General features: G+C 31.0%; 1 protein-coding gene across 1 annotated transcript; it reads left to right on the top strand.

Moving 5' to 3' along the window:
• The first annotated feature begins 5860 nt into the window (after positions 1-5860).
• LOC133284240 (probable metal-nicotianamine transporter YSL14) lies at positions 5861-17231 on the top strand. Its single transcript, XM_061481238.1, has 4 exons — positions 5861-5881; positions 6005-6142; positions 6224-6289; positions 16740-17231. The coding sequence occupies exons 1-4, from the start codon at positions 5861-5863 to the stop codon at positions 17229-17231; spliced, it is 717 nt and encodes a 238-aa protein (XP_061337222.1).
• The last annotated feature ends 5192 nt before the right edge of the window (positions 17232-22423 follow it).

Raw genomic sequence — 22423 nt, 5'->3', positions numbered from 1 at the left:
TTGTGTTCGAGAGCACATTACTTTTTTGGGTCTTAGGAGGATCCTTAACTTGCACTAGGCAAGTGGGAGATATTGTGTTCATTGTGCTCTTTGGGTAACATGATGAAACAATGTAATCCCCTTCTGAATTTTACAAATAAGGTATTGTTCATTATTTTGTGCACATAATTTGCAAACATTAAGGTCTGAATAAACTGTGAAGTATATAATCATTTGAATACGTTCATGGAGAAAGTAACCATAGGGTCTTATAATTCATGAATAATTTCACAGCTGTTAAATAAAGTTGGCCACTTTATTTAGGCTAAAATATTTTATGAAATGGTTTTATCCAAATCATTGTAAAATATTGATGTGAATTAATATTCATAATGAGAGGATCAAGGAGAGATTTGATTAAGGTTTTTTTTTTCTGTCATAAGGTATCAAATCTCAAGTTATTCATAGTTGTTTTATTGCTCTTAATGTTGAGTCTATTATAAGTTTATAATTGAATAGTTTTTTAATCTTGGACTTACCAACGGCTGAGGTCCGATCTATTGACAGCCAATAACTCGACATTTTGGGAGTGAGATTATTGGATTATCGGTATTTATGAGATAAATAATATGAAATTTGTAGGAAATATCACCTTGATATGTTTTAGTACTTGGATATCGAATATACAGGCAGTGCATGTAATCCATTAGAGAAACTATAACAGTCTAGGGAATAAATAATTGATTGAGTAATAGAAAGCTCATCAGTCAATTATCGATATTCTACAAAAGGGCGATACATATTCATGTTATATGTATTATTAATCTTGGAGTTCAGGTTTGAGCTTTTAGCGGAGTTGCACTGAACTACATAATTATTTCTTATTATTAGGAGCCTTGATTAATAATAGAATGTAGATCCCTAGGCTAGCTTGAGATAAGGGATGATGTAATTTCAGTTGACGATGACTAGTGAGTTACATAATCCTGGCTGTGGACTCAAGTTTGTACTCAAGAGCAAGTGAGAGAGCGTTGAGTTTATGTTTTTTTTTACTTAAAGCCCAATTAAGTTTAGTGTACGAGAAAAGCCCAAAAAGCATAGAGCCCAAGAAGCTAAAGGCTAGGGTTTCTCGGTACACACACACACATATATATATATACACTCATCTTTAGTCATCAGCCTCTTAGTGTTGTTGCTTAGATAAGATCAGATCTAAAATTGAGAGTGCTCACACACTTCCGTTTTCTCCCTTGAGGATAGTTTGGAATATTTGGCGGAAGCCATTTTCAGCAAAGGAGGCTTGTTCATGCCGTGATGCAGAGGAGGACAGATCATGCAGGAGGAGATACTATGGTTGTAGAGGCGAGAATGACCACCACATCGATACAAAAAGGGATTCTCGTGAATCTGTGCTTCAAGAGGTATAACCTTTGTGGTTGCGAGACAATGATGAGTCCTGAGCATACAAAAGTACTAGGTCTTAAATCGTTTCTGCTTATCCAATTTTTCCATCAACATCGTCAATAGAGTTTAATTTCTTTCAAAAAATAAAAATTTCCCCCTTCTCCTTATTAAATTTTTTTTGGTATAGAGCTAGCAAGTATAGATGCATAATTATGAATATTTTAAGTTTATAAAGAATTTTGGAATATTAATTAATTTTTATTTTTTTACAAAAGCCTAAAACTATAAGGAATATATACATAGTTAATTAATGTATAATTTGAAAGTATAGATTAAAATAAAAAAAATTAAAATTATACAAAAATATGTATAATTATTTCAAAGTATTTGAATTTTGAAATTTGAAAGAAGAAAAATTAAATCGAAGAAGACATTTACGATCAGACTGTTTTTTAATGATGAAATTCGTGATTCATGATTGCTTGATTTCAAGGTCGACAAATTTGGACCTCGTATACTATGTTTTTCGGGTGTCCACATATCGATGTTTTCTTCTGTATTTTTCTTCTGTTTTATGCACAACTTAATTAATTTGTTTGTTTCTTTGTATTGATAAACCAGTCACTCTCATTTGGAAAGTGTAGTATGTACCCACTTAATGATTGAAGTTCTTATAACCCATACGTAATTATGAATTACTCAAGCTCAAGGCTGAAGTTTTTATTGTATGCCACCGTTTTTCACATAAGATAGAGTAACAGCAGTCTTTCGACCTCTTAGACTAATTTGTTTTCTGTTATACATGCTAACCAATGTCTAAAACATTAATGAAGCTGACGAATCCGATTTTGGATTTGAACTTCTCTCCCTTTCACATAAGTTACGGGAAAGATTAGTTTTACTAGATGAGGAGCGATATACTTATAATTTATAAGTTTTATAATTTCTTACAACCAAATTTTAATCGTTGATTTCTGTCAATCTAATCATTACAATTTGGGATACATTTATCAATTAATTATAAATTCCTAACAAATTATAAATGTTATATTGACGAAAATTGACGGTTAAATTTACTTTTAAGAGGTTGTAAAAATTTTAGGTTGTAAGTATATCGTCCATCTTATTAGATTAGTAAAACATAGAATAGGATACCAAAAAAAATAAAAAAATTAGTAAAACATAGAATAATGTCTACCTCAATATTTGATATATTAGAGCCGTTAAATACAAATAGGATCAAGATTGAGAGCGAAACTTACATCGGTGTAAAATGATCCTTACTCTCTCTCTCTCTCTCTCTCTCTCTCTCTCTCACACACACACACACACACACTCACACACACACACACACATATGAAAAAAAATTTCTACAGCCATTTTAAATAAGATTATTTACAGCTACCCTTTATAATTATGTATTACCGATAGTACCTAGTTATAACATTAAAGTAACTTTTTTTTTTTTGGTAATAAAGTTGCTTTTTTTCTCTCTCCACGTCACTAGACAGGTTCTAAAAAGTGATTGAGAATAGAGAAAAAAAAAAGCAATTTTAATTTCATAACTATGTACTTTCGGTAGTACATAGTTATAAAGGGCAGATAGATAACCTTATATAAAGTGGCTATAGAAACGTTTACCCCTATATATATATATATTTATATTTATATATTTATATATATATGAGCTTATCATTTCTCAAGTTGCTTGAGATAATCTTATCTCCGGCTAGTAAATCATAACCGTACAAAGATAGATCAATGGGGATAAAGGAAGATAGAGAAAAAGGGAATCATAACCATTCAAAGGTAAATTAATTAATATAAAAATAATAAATAAAACGACGTAGTTTTGGAGTAGCCGGAGATAAACTTATCTCAAGTTGCTTGAGAAATGTTTTTCCCTATATATATAGGGAAAAATGTTTCCGCAGTTAATACAGAGAAGTTATCTGCATTTATTTCCAAAACGACGTCGTTTTGGTATTGAAATCTTAAAAAATTATAAATATAAAGACTATTATAACCCTAAAATAAATTAAAATTACAAAAACACCATGATTTCCGTCCCAAAACGACGTCGTATTGGCTTACTGCAGTAACTGCAAAAAAAGCGAACCCATATATATATAAAGGAAACCCATTTGTTGGAAAGTTTTGTCATGTGTCACTCCCTGCTTAATTCTCAGATTTCTGTTCACACCACTGCCCACTTAAAAACTTTCCTTTTTTGGTAAATTTTGAAATTATTAAATATTAAAAAAATTATATTTTCAATCACAAAATGAAAAAAAAAACAGAAAATTAAGTTTTTATTCAATTAAGTTGTGGTGGCAGACACCTCATTCAATGTCCCACTATCCCACTTCTACATTGGAATTGATCAGCTCTTTTAAAATTCAAATCTTTTAAAATTCAAATTATGTTTTGATTTCAAAATTTGGATTTCAATTTTGAATTTGAAATTGTGATGGTGGGAAAAAAAATTGAATTGAATAATACTTTGTGGCAGACAGCTCATTTAATCTTTGACTGCTTTTCTTTTGTTGCTTGCGTCTATAAGAAGGAAAGTTGGAATGGAATACTGTTTTGTCTATTTCTCTTTTCTCTCTCCTATTGCGGCTAGGGTATTTCCTTTCCCTCTTCTTCACTCTCTTACTTACCCTTCATCGTTTTCGTTCTCTTTGTTCGTGCGAATTTGTGTGTTTTTATTTTTATTTTTTTGACACGATGGAGTCGTTGTGGAGTTAAGGTTTTTTGTGGTGTCTGTTAAGAAGAGGAACGAGTGTTTTGGTTGAGGTTTTGTGTCGGTGGTTGTGTTTGGAGATGACGACGATGAACCCTTTTTATTCATTGGGCGATAATGTTGAGGATCCGTCGCATTTAATATTTCGTTCTTCCCTCAGGTATTCCATTCTTGCTGACTGTTTCTTTTAGAGGAGTAACTTCTTTCTTTTCTTCTTTTTTCGTCCTCCCAAGCGAAATGTTTTCAACATATGATTTTATAAAGGATCTTAATCCTACCAAGGAGGACTGGAGGATTAAGGTTAAGGCGCTCATCATCATCGAAGTAGCAGCAGGCACAAATCTCCTGTCATAGCGGTGCAGTATCAGAGTTTCTCTCTACTGGCTCGAGGACATGTGTTGTTGACATGTACTCAAGATGGAAATCTGTCTTTCTTCAAGTTTGAAAATATTTACCATTAATCTAAATTGCTTTCATTAGTCTTCATTGAAGTCTGCTTATTTTTCTTAGGATCACTAATGTTGGTATATTATAGTGTGGCTTTGGAGATAAAAGGTTATTTAACTCTTCGATGCTCCCTCAAATTAGCTCCGCGTATACACAAAATTCAAGCTTCTTTCTGCCCTCTTCTTTCCCTAGAGAAAGGAGAATTCATAGGTATATTGATATCATTGTTGATTGCTTCCTTTTTTTTTTTTTTTCTCTCCGGCTGCTCTGTCTCTTGAAGGTCTTCCTAATTTCAATAATGCTGCTTCTACAAATTACACCCCAACGTTGCTCTGTCAAACCGGAAAATAATTTTTTGGTTTATGTGTATACAGTCAAAACTCAAGAATTATATACTTCCTTCCTTAATGAATAAAAGATTTTCAACATATATTGCTTGCAAATTAAGTTTTCTGAAATATCTTTGACTACAGCGATATCACAGTTGCTGTCTTTCTAACATCCTCTGTTGTCATGTGAAGTTGCTAGAAGTGAGGATTCAAATGTCTATTTCTATGATTTAACACGGCCAAAGCATACATGTGTAAATAAGCTACAGGTTAGTATTATTTCCATTGAAGGTATTAATGTCACAATGAAGCTCAAGGTGATTAGAATTTTTATAATGTAGGGTCATCGGTTTCCAGTAATGGATATTGCTTGGAACCATGGAGAGAACTTTTTGGCTTCATCCGATTTTTATGGCATAGTAATTGTTTGGAAGAGAGAAAGAACAGATCAAAATAAGAATATATAGCAATAGAATTTTAGAGCATATAGTTGAGGGCTTGTGAAGATGGCATTCTTTACATTATTTTCCTTCTTCTTTTGATTTTTTCATCTTTCTTTTGTATCCTTTGTACTATTATTTTTTTATTTTTTCTACAGGGGACTTTCTATCAATGAAGTTAATCAATTAATCATCCATAACCTCAGAGCAGACGGACAAATCATCTTTAGAAAGTATATTCATGTATCTTGCCCGGAGGAAAAAGTATTCTTTGTGAGACATGATTTGAGATTTTGTATACCAAATTTGAGGGGTATATTTTATTGATACTGCACCATGTAATTTTATACAATTAAAGAATAAAGGAAATGTTTCTAATTTAGTAGTTATTGGTTGAATGTATGAAGTATGGAAAGTACTTTTTTTTTCTTTTCTAATGCTCTATTCCTTTGCTTTTGCTTATTATTATTTAAACTCTTACTTTCAAGCGTAAGGATTTTGACTATAATGTTCAGATGGTTTTGTTGGATGAACGGGTAGTGCTGAGTTTTTTTTGATGTTTTAAATTTTTTCGTCTCTGTTGTGATTTTAAATTTTTGTGTCTGATGTTATGATTTTCGTTTTTGTTGTTTGAATTTTGGCTTTCACTTTTTTTGTAGGGTGGAAGGATCCATGCTACTGTCAAAGGATCTTTGCAGGTCCGAAAAAAAATCTGTGATGGAGAGGTGTATTTTATAAAACTTGTATCAGCAAGTGACTTAATCACAGCATTCGTTAAGTCTCTGGTCGACCCAAATGTATGATGTTGATTTATTCGTATGAGATGTCCACGTCTTTTATTCATTGAAATGACTGTTGTTGGTTGTTATTTATTGCAGGATGAAACAACTTTCGATAATGCTCAAGAAAATGAAATTGTATCATCAGAACCAGAAAAGGCTGAGGCAATCCATCATTTGAATTTAAATGAGATGTTATCAATAATATGTTTGATTACTTCGTTGTCCAAACAACGAAAATATTAAAGCTTGAAAAAGAGTTATGTAGTTTCTAATTTATTTTTCTATTTTGATTCATAAGAAAAAAAAAAGGGTTCGTTGTTGTCATCTTTGTTGGGGTATTTTTATTTTTTTTTCCTACAAATGATGTCAAAACCATTACATTTGTTGACGCAGGTTCAAATTACTGATTTTTTTATTTGGTTACATCTTTTTAAATAGGTTTGATGCATAAGCGTATACAAACTCGCAGGGAAGGGAGCAATTCTGACCGAAGCAGCATATTTTGTGTTTTAGAAACATGTTTTTCCAGAAATTTGTTGTATTTTATAATTCCATGTTGCAGTGTCTTTTTGTTTATGTGACATTTTGTTTAGCTTCTTATCACACTGCATTTTTTAATAACAAATAAACAGAGAAATACTAATTTTCAAGGGCTATAGTAGTACTAAGGATTGTAAATAAAGTGTAAAAAATACATTAATGAATTTCACATTAATTGAAGTGTATATTATGAAAAAAAATTCTATGATGTTATATCTGTCCATTTTTTCATGGGTAATTGTTAGCCCTATTAATGTTGCATAAAAAAACAAAAACATTAAAAAATATTGTAAAATAACAAAATTATTTATATTGCAAAATAAATTTAAAATTTGGAAATAAATTAAATGGAAAATTATGTGAACAATTTTTGGTGGCAGACACCTCATTCAATGTCCCACTGCATTCTACATTGGAATTTCCAAATTAATAATAACTCAACTCTTCTAAATTTTGAATTTATGTCTAAATTTGAATTTTGAATTTGAATTTTTAACTTTGTAATTGTGGGAAAACTTTTGGAAAATTTTTATTATTAGACAACTCATTTAATGTCCCACAACTTTTTTGTTGTTGTATATTATGAGTAAAAAATACTTCTACTTCTTTTCCAAAAAAAATACTTCTACTTTTCTTTCGTTGTATATCCCACTATTTTTTCATGGGTAATTGTGATCCCTATTAATGTTGGAAAAAAAACAAAAACCTTAAAAAAAATATTGCAAATAAAAAATTATTTTTATTGTAAAATAAATTCGAAATTTGGAAATAAATTAAATGAAAAATTATGTGAACAATTTTTGGTGGCAGATAGGGGTGTTAACGGGCCGGGCCGAGCCGAGCCGAGCCGAGCTTTAATCTTAACGGGCCAAGCCTGAATTTAAACGTGTCCGACTGGCCTTAGCCTGTTACCTGTTACGAATATAATATTAGCTTGTGGCCAGGTTTATTTACAAAAAAATAATGCCTCTGTGAAGCCTGTCTTAGCCTGTTAGCATGTTAAAGAATAAAAATAAGAGAACAGAATTTCACAAAAAATCAATTTCCAGATAGAAACCTTAGCTTCCAATTTGCAGAAATAATTTACAAAGTCTACAATAAATAAAAAAAATTAAAGTGAAAGAAGGTAGATAACAGGTTATATTATCTTAGCCCATTATAAAAAAAGTGCCAACAAAAATAAAAAAAATAAATAAATTTTTTTTTTGACACAAACGAGCAGTGCATAGTGGAACGAATGAGTTTTTGTGGGTTTGTTTGTGTGAAGGAGGATGAAGGATAATATAGAACAAAACTAGTAATTCCATAAATATACATAAATTCAATATATATCCAAAAAGCATAATATAGAACAAAATCATTCAAAAAGTCTGTTAAACCAATAAAATGGGGTGAAATAAATTGATGAGAGAGAGTTATTACAAATAGTATAAAAAGTATAAATAAATATTTATATACTAGGCTAGCTTGGGAGGTTCTAAGGCCGAGCTTATGAATTAGAGCCTGAGGCCTTTTTATTAAACAAACTTTTATACAAGTCCAAGTCTGGTTCCAACACGAGCTTTTATTAAACGAGCTCAGGCCTTTACGAGCCGAGCCAAAGGCCCCTGGCTCGTTTACCACCCCTAGTGGCAGACAACTCATTCAATGTCCCGCTGCATTTTACATTAGAATTTCAAAATTAATAATAACTCAACTCTTCTAAATTTTGAATTTATGTTTAAATTTGAATTTTGAATTTGAATTTTCAACTTTGTAATTGTGGGAAAACTTTTGGAAAAATTTTATTATTAGACCACTCATTTAATGTCCCATTACTTTTTTGTTGCTGTATATTATGAGTAAATAATACTTCTACTTTTCTTTTGATGTATATCCTACTATTTTTAATGGGTAATTGTTATCCCTATTAAGGTTGCATAAAAATAAAACATTAAAAAAAATATTGTAAAATAAAAAAATTATTTATATTGTAAAATAAAAAACTATTTATATTGTAAAATAAATTAAATGAAAAATTATGTGAAAAATTTTTGGTGGCAGACAACTCCTTCATTGTCCTACTACATTCTACATTGGAATTTTCAAATTAATAATAAATCAACTCTTCTCAATTTTGAATTTATGTTTAAATTTGAATTTTGAATTTGAATTTTTAACTTTGTAATGGTAGGAAAACTTTTGGAAAATTTTTATTATTAGACAACTCATTTAATGTCCCACAACTTTTTTGTTGTTGTATATTATGAGTAAAAAATACTTCTACTTCTCTTTTGTTGTATATCCCACTATTTTTTCATGAGTAATTGTTAGTCCTATTAATGTTGCCAAAAAAAAAACATTAAAAAAATATTGTAAAATAAAAAAATTATTTATATTGAAAAATAAATTCGAAATTTGGAAATAAATTAAATGAAAAATTACGTGAACAATTTTTGGTGGCAGACAACCCATTCAATGTTCCACTGCATTTTACATTAGAATTTCCAAATTATTAATAACTCAACTCTTCTAAATTTCAAATTTATGTTTAAATTTGAATTTTTAACTTTGTAATTGTGGGAAAACTTTTGGAAAATTTTTATTATTAGACAACTCATTTAATGTCCCACAACTTTTTTGTTGTTTTATATTATGAGTAAAAAATACTTCTACTTTTCTTTTGATGTATATCCCATTATTTTTCATGGGTAATTGTTAGCCATATTAATGTTGCATAAAAAAAACAAAAACATTAAAAAAATATTGTAAAATAAAAAAATTATTTATATCGTAAAATAAATTCGAAATTTGGATTAATAATAACTCCATCAACTCCTTCAATGTCCCACTGCATTCTACATTGAAATTTTCAAATTAATAATAACTCAACTCAACTCTTCTAAATTTTGAATTTATGTTTAAATTTGAATTTTAAATTTAAATTTTTAACTTTGTAATGGTGGGAAAACTTTTGGAAATTTTTTTGTGGCTGACAACTCATTTAATGTTCCACTACTTTTCTTTTGTTGTATATCGCACTATTTTTTACATGGATAATTGTTAGCTCTATTAATGCTGCATAAAAAAAACAATAACATTAAAAAATATTGTAAAATAACAAAATTATTTATATTGTAAAATAAATTCGAAATTTGGAAATAAATTAAATGAAAAATTATGTGAACTTGATATGTGGGAAAAGAGTTCAACATTTAATATTTATGCAGTGGGAAAAAATATATATTATAAATTTGAAATTAATATTAAATTATAGATTAAACAATAAAATATTTAAAATTATAAAAATATATTTATAGTCGATAACAATTACTTAAAATTTCAAATGTAAATGAAAAATATAAGAAATGGCATAATTTATACTTTACATAAAATAAATTAAAATTTTAACATAAATTTTAAATATACATGTCTTTTTTAAAAAATTATTTAACATAAAAATGTTAAATATACATGTATAACCAATTGAAACAATATATAAAAATCATAAATTAAAATAGAAAAAAATTATCTAAATATATGTATAATTAATATAAAAAAAGTTAAAATTTAAATTTAAATAAAAATGACGTCTGTCATTCTGTAAAAAAAAATTATTCAAATTTAAGAACTATAAAAATGAAAATTTTAATCTAGTACATAAGAAAGAAATTAAACTTTCATTTTTTTATTGCAAGATTGTAATTAACACAAATACTTGCAAAAAATAATTATTTATATAAAAGGCTGACAGTTAGAGGTGGAAATGCTTATGAATCACAACAAAACTCATCCAATCTAAATTTAAGTCACTTTTAAAAGCGAAATGCTCAAACTAAATAACAAATGTTTCATCAGATCCAACAAACAATCCATACTATGTAAATTAAAATAACTACATGAATCCAACAAACACATCATAATGCTTGAAGTAAGTATAACCTCTACCAAAAACCTTTTAATATATTCATATACACAATCTAATATCCTGAGATGTTGATTCTTCCTAATAAGAAATAAAGCAAAATTTTATTAAAATATAATCGAATATAATTAAGTTATAAATAATTGCAATTGATTAAATTTATATCTTTTGTTTTTTCTTCAAGGCATACTTATTATATTTTATTTTATTTAAAATAAATAATACAATATAGGCCGGCCTATAGGCTTATAGGCCAGGCCTTGTGAAAGTGGGCCTACAGTCTTTTTATTAAAAAAGCTTTTTCAAAGCCCAAGTTCGGCCTATTTTACGAAATATATTAGGTCAGGTCTGGCCTGACGTAGGTCGAGCCATAAGCCCCTGTAGGCCGGCCCGGCCCAGTTTCACCCCTAGACACAAGAATATTTAAAATTTAAATTAAAAAAATACTCACTTTCTCTCCCATGATTTTCATTCCTTTTTTCTATTTCTCTATTAAAATGACATAACTTATGTCATTTAAAATGACAAACATCAAACCCTATATATATATATATATATATATATTGTAATACTGCTAGACACATTGATGCTCCAACACGTTTTGTAGAAAAAATGTGTGTCGGACAATGACACACTCCAACACATTCCGAAATGCGGTCAACATTTTTCGACACATCAACGCTCCGACATATCTTTCTTTTATTAATGTTGCAACCATTTTAACCGAACTTAAAAAACAAGGAAGTAGGTGGAGAGAGGTTAAGGCTCAGGTCAAAATTACCTCAGAATTGCAATTCCCAAGAATATGGTGGGAAAGTGAATTTTCCGATAATGTTACCAAAATATTGTTTGGTATGTCAAAATATTCTTGAAAATATTGGTTCAACTTGCTTGATATTGTGTTTGGTTGATTGTTACCACATGTGGGATATGCTTTCAATACCCATTTTTTCGTATCGGATGGGTCAACAACGTTCAATACGGTCAACCATGAAATAAATCGGGTTCCCCCCACCAAAAAAAATCCCTAAACCTACTGCTCGAAGCTCTTGCTCACCGTTGCATTCTGAGCTGCTCCATCATCCTGACCGTCACGTTCTGAGGCGCTTTGACCGTCATGTTCTAAGGTGATCCACCGTCACGACTCCCTATGATGTGCCTCTGATTTGTCTTCCACTCCTCCCTGTGTTGTGTTGTGCCTCTGCTGGTTTGTCTTCTAAACTTCCCTATTAGCTGTGAGAAAGAAAGAGGACATGAGAGAATACTGCTGGATGTGCATGTGAGAGAAAGAAAAAGAGAGATGGGAGAAACATTATAACGGCAGATGAGGAGGTGAAGGGGAAGAAAAGTTAGGTTTTTTACTTTATATTAACTTAATCTAATTAAAGGTCTTTCTTTAGGAATGAATTGGGCTAAAGTTAACAAAACTGGACTTGGACTATAATTCATATATTAATATGGATTGAATTTAGGTTCAAAAAACTTATTATTTTAATGAAAACACAATTTTAATAACTATTATTCAATAATATATTTTAACATATTTTTTATCTAATTATAAATAAATAAAAGTAAAGGGTAAAAGTAATATAAATAATTATATTAAAATTATTATTTAATATTAAGATGTATCGTAATGTATTAAAATATTAGTATTTTTGAAATAACATATCAACTTAACGTATCAAAAACGTATAAAAAATGTCGTGTCCGAATCGGTGCTTCATAATCTCTAGCTAACCTCATTTAATTGGCATTACTTTAAAGAACCAAATTAAACAGACCAACCATTATGAAAAGGGCTTGTACTGCTCAAACTTTAATTAGATAATTCCATTCCTGCAATTCTACATATGTCAAATAAATCCACGGGAAATAATAATTCAGGTACTTATAGTAAAACATGTCTGCTTAAGAATCGCTAAACAACTTACAAGAAATTTGTTACTTTTACTCCTTAGCTCTTCTTCTTTTAAACTAACTAACAAGAAGATTCCAAGCTTAATGCACAGGTTTAAAAATGCAGAATTAAAAAAGTTACAACAATGTATGAAATCACTAGTCTTATTTATAAAACTATATATAAGAAATTAATGCTAACCCCGCATAAACAATAAATGATGATATGAAAGGTTAAATTTTTATTTTATCAATTAATGTATATGTAGCTTAAATAACCTAGTTTGTCAAATTATCAAAATACCCCTATTTTACCAAATTTGTATCTATGTTTCTCAACCTAACTCATACTTCTATTTAGGTCCTAACTGACTCGTTGGGCATGAATTGTATCCTTGTTCCTCTTATTGTGTTAATTTTATAATCACTTGATCATTACTTGCCATAACTTGTCAAAATTTCCTTGAACACATACTTGATCTATTGAACACTTGCTTGATTTCTTTGTTTGACCTAATTTGGTAGTGATGGTTGTTATACTTTTATAAAGTTATACATTTTTCTCTTCTCACATAATGTATATAGTTTATTGTCATCTAAAGGCAATTTCAAACTGTGGGAACATTAATAATAATAATCATCATGAAGCAAAAAAAATTGGCTAATTAAAATAATCTGGATTAAAAAGAATAACGTACACTTTTTTTCTTCCAAAAATAATTTTTTTAAAAATTTAACAATCAATAATCAAATCTCAAACCATTGTAAAGAGTAATTAAAGTAAAATTATAAACACAGCTATCAATGTGGGTAAGGTCAACCCTCGAAAATACTACAATGCTAGTGGTAGTAGCACTACTAGAAAAGTCTCAAATTATTGTGTCAACAAAAATTCCATCAAAATTAGTTGCGAAATTTCTGATCAAAAATGTATTCTATCAAAAAAAATTTGAAGAAATCATTTTTGTTAAATTTTTTGATTGAAAATAGATTCCGTAAAAAAATTTCGACAAAAATAGATTCAGTCAAATTTTTTGAAGAAATCGTTTTTTGTCAAAAAATTTGATGGAAAATAGAATCCGTCAAAAAATTTCAACGAATTAATTCTATTGAAAATTTTCTACGAAAAATAATTTCCATTGAGATGTTTAAAAAAATTATTTTTGTCAAAAAATTTGATGGAAAATATACACCACCAAAAATTTAGACAAAAAAAATTATCGATTTTTGAGTAAATTTTATCGATCAAGAAATCACATGCTATTTATATCCTATATATAGTGCAATAACAAAGTTCTATGTATTATACAAAGGGAATAAATTCTCTCATGTAAAAAAGTGGTCATGTGGTCATATTATTTGATCACAATCACTTTTTCACATGATAGGACCCACTCCCATTATACAAATCACTAAAAGTCCAAATAGGGGAAGGTTGTCTTCATTGTACAAATAATAGGAATCCACTAATTTAGAACAAAGAAATGCCCTCATCATTCATACAAAGGAGCTTAAAAAGGAATAGTATTAATCAATAAAGTAGAGGGGCGGGGGGAAATCTTATTTTAAAAAAAAATATTTTGTTATCTACCCGCATTTTGTTTTTAAATAAAATAGGGGATAACAAAATATTTTTAAATAGAGTTTCCCCCTACAAATATTTTGATTTTAAATAGAGTCCCCCCCCCCCCCCCCCCCCCCCCCACACACACACACACACACACAAAAAATCTCTGTTTTTTGTTATTTAAAAAAGTATTAATCAACAAAATAGCATACGGTGGCCCTACCCGCTACAGACTACAGGCGCAATATCGCACACAAAAACGTTGCTATAAGTAACTATGATTATAAATTTATAAAAGTATAACTGGAAATGAAATTAAACCTAAAAAATCTAACGAAAATGAAGAACCGTAACGTTATGGAATATATATTTTGATGAAGACAAAAAATTTATAAAAAATCTCAAATTGAAGATGGAATTTGAAAACACAAATGATTAGATCTTTAGAATTTTATATTACACACTTTATTATATCACAAAATGTCATTCTTAGCTTCAATGCATTTCATACTCACTTCATACTAAAAATAAATATTAGATTGAAAATAAAAAACAGAAAAATAAAAATCAAGTTATCATAAAATCAGATTTGATTAAAAATCTTTTAATAAATAAAAGTTCAATCACATTAACTTTAGACTTTTGTTATAAACATGTTCTGCATATGCATTTGTCTAAAAACAATTGGTTTTAAATAAAAAAAACAAATTAATTTTTTTTTTTAAAAACAAAAGTAGCTTTATACCATTTGAATAAGCATTCTCAAAATAGGGCTCCACTTTGTGTCGCGTCGGTTAGACTTTGCAATTTGGTTTCTATGCATAATATTATAAAGGGATTTGCATCTATCATTTAACATGACCACATAAAATTTTTTACATACACAACATTTTGTGAGACCTGCATGTTTTGAAGAAAAAAAATTACGGCATGCAAAATGAATCTCTATAACATAACACAATCATTTTTCCTACAACATAACTCTTATAAAACCCTATTAAAAAAGGGGAAAGGGTTTTCAATTTATCTTTTAAATACCCATCGTTTTCTTTTCAACAAAATATATACAGAATTGAAACTATTTAAAAAGGAATGTTTGACCCATTTCCATGCAATTATATAGGTAAGTTTCTTTTTGGAAAATCTTATTTTTTTTTATCTCTCTTCTCCTTATAAACAAAAATTTAGCCAAATATAATTTTACAAAAATTCTTATCATAAATAGAATTTTTTTATAATAGAAAAAAAGAAGCTAAAAGCTCTCCGAAAGAAGAAAATCTTATGTGCAACAGATGTATATACCTCCCTGTCAAAAGAGGTAACATTTTAGGATATGAATGGAAATAAACAAACAAGGATAGAAATAGAATTTTTTTCTCTATTTGGTAAAATGATGTAGGTACATTAAATGTATTTAAAAAGTTTCCCTCTAGAGGAGTTTTTTTTACAAGGTGTAAGCTTTATGAAATTTTCATAGTTATTTTCTAATTTTATCCTTATTCTAAATTTGGATTTAGAAATTTTATAATTTACCTTAATAATTTACGTACCCTCACAACAAATCATTTCGTCTCCATCCTTTTAAAAAGTAACAACTTTATATAACTACCAAATTATTTTTAATTTTATTTTTAACTTTAGTTTAAAAGTAATTTTAACTTTAAAAAATATGTCAAATAGACTTTAAGGGGGCGTTTAGTTGAGGAGAAATTTTTTGAATACTAGGGAAATGTAATTGATAGGGAAATGGTTAGAAAGTGAGTTTGGTAGGAAAATGTAAAAAAAGTTGTTTGGTTGGAAAAAGAATTTACCAGGCAAATTAGATAAGATTTATAAAGTCTATGTTTGGTTTGAGGTAAAATATAGATGGGGAAATAAGTGACAATTACGAAAATATCCCTGTTTTTAATTATCTTATTTTACACAGTTAAGTTTTTTTAATTAAATTTAGAAACAATCACATATAAAGACTAAAAACATTATATTTTCAGTCGACTAAATTAAAACTGAACATGATTACGAGACTCTAGTTTTGTTAAATTAATCCGAATTTATGATTTAAAATTTAACAAAATTAGAGTGTAACCTATTACCTAAGTAGGAATCTAAAAATCAAGGCGATTTAAATTATAAATAGGAAATGTTTAAAGGTTTCTCACCCTACTTCATTTATTTCATGAGCACCAAAGTGATCAAGTATGCTTCCACCTCACCTAGGTTTGCAATACATGGGTCTAAATCCCTCCACTTCATTGAATGCATGATCGCCATGTGTCCACCAATTTCCTCTCTCTCTCTTTGGTGCATGATCGACATCTACCCAACACAAAGGACACTTTGCATTCCCTTATCCCTTTCACAGCCAGGACCGACCACATCTCATTCATGCAATCAGAAAATTTATTCTCTTCTTACTCCCGAAATCGTAGACTCACCTCTTCACTTAGTACTTTCTTTGGACCGTGGAGTTACATCAAGTTCATCACCATCACCATTCCCTCTTCTTCCTCAAAACTGAAGCTCCCATTGCTTTCCAGCTCTGGATGTTAGTATATATTGAAGCTAGTGAAGAAATCTCTCCTCTATGGCTGTCATTGAAGCGTGAATAAAGTATTTTCCCTTGAGGGTTTTCAGATTATTGGTTTAACTTTAACCAACTAAGCATTTAATCAAGAGTCAACTTAGCATTTTTTTTTTAAAAGTTTGTGTCCGCACTTGCGGACACTTGCCGCCGACTAGGTCCGCCACTGCATGGTGGAGTTCTTGCTAGCCTTGCAGCCTGTGGTGTGATGATGAACATTGTTTCCACAGCCTTTGATCTGATGCAGGATTTTAAGACTGGCTACCTTACCTTGGCTTCACCATGTTCCATGTTTGTGAACCAAATATTTGGCACAATAATGAGCTGTGTGATTTCTCCTTGTATGGCAATGGCAATACCTTTTTACATACGGCTTTACTTTGCCATTGACATGTGTGTTGGAAGTCTGATATTATATGTGTGGGAAAAGATTAATAAGGCCAAGGCTGATGCTTTTGGACCAGTTGTAGCTTCTGGTTTGATATGTGGGGATGGAATATGGACTCTACCTGCTTCAGTACTTGCTCTTGCTGGAGTTAAGCCACCAATTTGCATGAAGTTCTTGTCTACGTACTTGCTCTTGCTTCAGTACCTGACCACACAACGAAGATAATATCAGGAGGGTATTTTCGGTTGCTTTAATTTTGCGTTTTGCAATTTAGACGGCTATCGACAAAAAACCACGTCCAAGATCTCTTTCTCAACAGTGCCAATGCCTAGCTTTAATCGACCAAATGGGGAAATGCTATGCAAATGGCATAGACGGGCAACGTTGCCAAATCCGTCTACCAAACAAAGACAAAGTGGATTACCAAGTTGATTTGCCTAGGGAAATTACAGGATCTCCTCAACCAAACAACACCTAAGTTTCTGGTCAATTCAAATCCAAGGCCATTAGGTGCATTAGAAAATGAGGCATCTTCTAGTATTTTTTCAAATTATGAAAGTATATATTTTTTTTAAAGGGAAAAACCCTATTTTCCCTCAAAGCATTGTAACAATTGATTCAAAAAGTACTTTTTATTAGACTAATAAAACATAGAAGAATGTCCGCCTCCACAAAAAAAGTGAAAATCCTTAAGGAAAATATTAACTTTCTATATTAAACACTTAACAAATCTATATTAAAAGTTATTTTAAAAATTAATTTCTGGTTACATGTGGTACCAGGCATTTACACGAAGTCTTGGTTTTGTGGACACTGAGCGTTGAGTAGAATGGGGGTAGAGCTAGGCCTAGTTATTACAGGTATAGAGTGAAAAACTTCATTTTGGAGTTTATGGAAGGATCTGTTGGGTTTTGCTCTTTTACTAAAGTCCAATTGGGTCTAGTGTGTAAGAAGAGCTCAAGAAACATAGAGCCCATTCAACTTAGGGCTAGGGTTTCTCGGAACTAATATATATTCTACACTTATAGTAATCAGCCTCTCTAAGTCTTCACTTGGTGGTTGGAGAGGTTGATGTAAGGTCATCTCTAAAAGTGAGAGAGTGCCTACACATTGTCCCCTTCCCCCTTAAGAGATAGTCCGAAAGGTCTGTCTCTAACCAACTACAAGGAGATTATCCGTACTGTGACGCAGACGAGATCGTTCATGAAAGGATTTTACACACAAGAAGATCGCTCATAGATCTGCGCTTAAAGAGGTATGGCTTGTGTGTTAGTGGGACGATGATGATTCGTAAGCATACTAATGCACTAGGGCATAAAACGCTTTCGCATAAATCTAATTTTTCGTACAATTGGTATCAGAACCTTTGTTGTACATTGGTATATGAATCTAGTTTCACTATTCATATAATTTGTTTTCTTTATAAAATATGGCATCTAGGATTCTATATTTGTTGCTCATATGATTTGCATATAGATCCTTTATAATTCTTTTCATTAAAATTGGTGCTTTTCTTAGGACGGTCGTCATTGTTTGGATGTGTTTGTGATCATCAGATGGTCAATATGATAAACCAACCACATGGGGTGAAAGAAGGCAGAAAACTATGCAAGACTAAAATTGGTTCCGGTATAGATGACGCTAGACGCATCCCCACGAGCCGCTGGAAGTGGCTGCGCGTGGCGCCACCTCCTAGAAAGGAGCGGCACGTGTGGGCGGGTGGAATATCATATTGCAATGGTTCTGGTTGCCGTGGTTTCGTTTCTTCATGGTGGTCCTTACCCTAGAGTTTCGTGCTGAGATGAGTTCGGGTGATGGCGCAGTAGACATGACGACTAGGATTCAAGTTGACTTAGGGTCTCTTGCCAAAGTTTGGTATTTTGGGCCCATAGTTACCATAAAGGGACGTGAAACAGAACCTAAAGATTGAAAAGAATAAGGAAATGGGCAGAAGAGTTTCCTATTCTAATTTGTAATTTTAGTTTTTCTCTCTAGGGAACCTTTGATTAAAGTTTAATTTATAATTGCTTTAATTTTATGAATGGATGAATTATATGATTGATAACATGCTTTAGCTTGGAATTCCCTAACATTTCACCCAAAATGAAACCAGAATAAATTAATGTGTTGGCAATATTTACCCTTTAACGTCCATGGTCGTGTTACATATGAACATATTTATGTGTTTTTCCCTAACAATTTAAACATTTTTTGAGATAGTTCATTTTGATCTCGTCATCGGAATAGGACCTATATGTTTCTACCTCCAATAGATCCTCAGGTCTGATCCTCCAATTGAGTGTTGTAGAGGAAGACCTTTCCTATCACACTGTATTTTCAATCTAAAAACTCTTTCCCCCCCGAAATGGACAATTTTGTCGTAATTACTGGCAACAGGGTTCTAATGTGTCTTCAATTTATTATGTATTAAGTGTTAATATAAAAATAAAATTGATTTAAAAATAATTAAAAATTATGAGAATTATAATTAAAGTATTATTTTATTCTTAGTAATATTCTCATAAAAATTCTTATATTTTGCAGTAATTTTCAGTTCAATAAAATTTTTTAGAGAGCAAGACGAAGATTAATGAAGATCAAAGCTTAGCAGTGAAGATTAACTATTCTTCTTCTATTCTTCATCTATTTTCTTGTATTTAATTATTTTGTTTAAGTCAGCTATGTCTGACTAATTTTCTTTGTAGTTAAGGTTATGGATTCAACATGAATCCTTGTTTGATTTAATTTCTTTTCAATAACAATCTGTCTCAAATAGTTTGTATTTACCTTGATTTGTATGTTCAAATTCTTGTATGATCTTGCCAATTATATAGAAATAAAGAGGGTCAAGATTCACAATAGACATATTGGGATATTAATCTAGACAGGGGTAGAACATCAATTCTTGCATGATCTAGACATAGGCTTGTAGGAATTGCGAATTTATGTAATTCATCCCGCTTAAAGCTTAATCTAAAATGGGTTACTAAGATATTAGACTTCCAATTAGTTAAAGGGTTAAAGACACTAAGATATTAGAATTAAACTAACTAAATATTTTAGATGATGAATTGTTTGAAACAATTGGGATAAAAAGTTATTGAATTGAGTTAAATCACTTAAGGGGGATCTGAGGTGAAATAAACTTTAACTATGTTTTTCATTCTTGATTTTAAATCCATCTTTAATTATTAGAATTCTTTTCTTGCATTTAATTGTTCTTTTATTTGTTTTCTTTGAAATTGGATTTCTATTATTCTTCTTAAACCAAATTTGATTTGTCCAATTTAAATAAAAATAGTGAACTAGTGCTTGAAACACTAATCCTCGTAGGAACGATTATAATATCCCTAACCTGTTTAATTAGAAAATAGAGGGGATTAAATATTTAATCATACAATGTTGGGTTGAATTAAATAAAAGGCTTAAATAGATAAAGTATAGTCATTTTTGAGTTAAAAGTGCAATCAGTGTGATTTTTGGGGGGGAAATGTGTGTAGGTATAACACCCCGTGTATATCCGGATTGTTATCATATTATCGTATTAAGCTATGTTTAATTAAAATGCGGAATTAACTTTTTCTTTTCCAATTATGACGTCATTATTATTAACCAAGTTGATTAATTAATCCTTTTTCAAAACATTACCTATACGTAAATTGCAATAAAACAACTAACTGAACTACCTCAACATATAAATAACTGTGAATATCTAAATCACGGAGCTACAACACGTAGTCCGGACCATAATCCTGATACAATTATACAACTCAAATCTAAAACAACAAAGTCAAGACAATGTGGCATGGACAACCCCCATGCTCACCAAATAAGACAACAAGCCGAACAGAGACTCAAATCATAAAACAATATAAGGGCAATATAACAGAATAACAGCCAGGACATATCAGCAAAAACATAAAATATCTTAACTCAGCTCCAGCCTCCTGCCGCCCGAGGTATCAACCCCCGAGTTACCTGAACCTAAAAATGTGCCCCAAACGTGGGGTGAGATCTCTAAACAGAAATCTTAGTAAGACAAGGGGTCCTCAAGGATCTCTCCACCCCAAGCTCACTTACATGTGCAATATAAGTTCTAAAAGAAGTAAAACAATATAAGTTCCAAAATCAGTGCAATGCAGCAGATAATCATGTCATGTGTGTCAAATATTCCACTGGCCAGAAAAATGCAGGATTTACATACGTCTATTACCTACAATCAGTGCAAGACACCACTAGCACCCACCAACAGAATCACCCTATTGTATGTCTCCACATATTCATGCTTACCATCTAGGTGGCACAACACATGCATATCATAGAGCACTTGCACATAACAGCTCAACAGCATTTCAAAATCAATACATGAAAACACATCATGCATATAAATCATTCCCCTGTGGGATATGGTGGAACCAACAATGGCTAAACCGAGGACACGAAAGCTTACCTAGCAAGCTAACTATCCAAACAAGAGTCCCCAAGTCCAAGGTCCACAAATAGCACTCTCACAGTCTGTTTATACCAACAATCATATCAACATTCATAATCTAATAGTTCAAGACATAACAACAACGTTTTCTTCTTTGTTTCATGTCTTTAGTCTTCTATCAAATCCATAAGCTTCTTAATCACTTTGATTCTGACTTAGTTAATTATTACAGAGGTTCAACTTAACCAATCATGGGTCCACAAATCCAAAAATACCATTATGTCCGAACAGAACAGTGACACTCTCGAAATTCCCAGAATATACAGATATTTGTCGGGACCATATCCGGATATCCATAACCCCGTATTCGGATATCCATATCCGGATATTTCGCGACAGAATGCAGTTCTGCATTTTCGCGAAGATATCAAACCAAGGTTCCATTTTTAACACTTGATTACGTTAAAGCATGCATATTTAAGCCCCTTTAGATCAGTGATCTTGTTAGCTACTTAAACAACTCATTAAACATGCCAAGACTCCACTTTTATTAAGGGAAATCATGATTAAAGGTTCAAGAACATACCGCAAGCTCCAAAACAGATATGAATGATGCTCTTGGAGCTCTCAAGTCAGCTCCAAGGTGCTGACTCCAAGGGTACACGAAAATGGTACACCAAGAATGGTTCTTTCTCTTCAAAGATCACTCCTTGAAGCTCAAAACACCAAGACAAGGTAGCTCTCAACCCAAACTCAAAACTCAGCCTCAAGAACCTCACCAGATAGAGACCAAACTCAGAGATGAAGTGTTTGCCTCACTCACAATGCAAGTTCACACCAAGCTATGGTGTTTTGGTGAAGAAATCAAGAGGAAAGGTGGCTCCTTGAAGGTTCAATGGAGAGGGAGGAAGGGTGGCAAGGTGGCTGACTCCAAGCTTCAGAAATTCTCACGTAGAAGGCACCAAAATGACCTAGGATCATGTGC

This window comes from Gastrolobium bilobum, unplaced genomic scaffold (genome assembly GCF_033153095.1).
Source record: "Gastrolobium bilobum isolate Gb01-03AN ecotype WA unplaced genomic scaffold, APGP_CSIRO_Gbil_v1 utg3166, whole genome shotgun sequence".
NCBI lineage: Eukaryota > Viridiplantae > Streptophyta > Magnoliopsida > Fabales > Fabaceae > Gastrolobium > Gastrolobium bilobum.
The sequence above is the reverse complement of the archived record's forward strand: the minus strand, read 5'-3'. Positions and strand labels throughout refer to the sequence as shown.

Bases quoted from the DNA above. Each gene is read 5' to 3' on its own strand.
- LOC133284240 (XM_061481238.1), top strand. From the start codon at position 5,861: ATGGTTTTGTTGGATGAACGG. The intron at 6,143-6,223 runs GTATGATGTTGA...TATTTATTGCAG, and splicing joins AGTCTCTGGTCGACCCAAAT to GATGAAACAACTTTCGATAA. The intron at 6,290-16,739 runs GCAATCCATCAT...TTTTTTTAAAAG, and splicing joins CAGAACCAGAAAAGGCTGAG to TTTGTGTCCGCACTTGCGGA.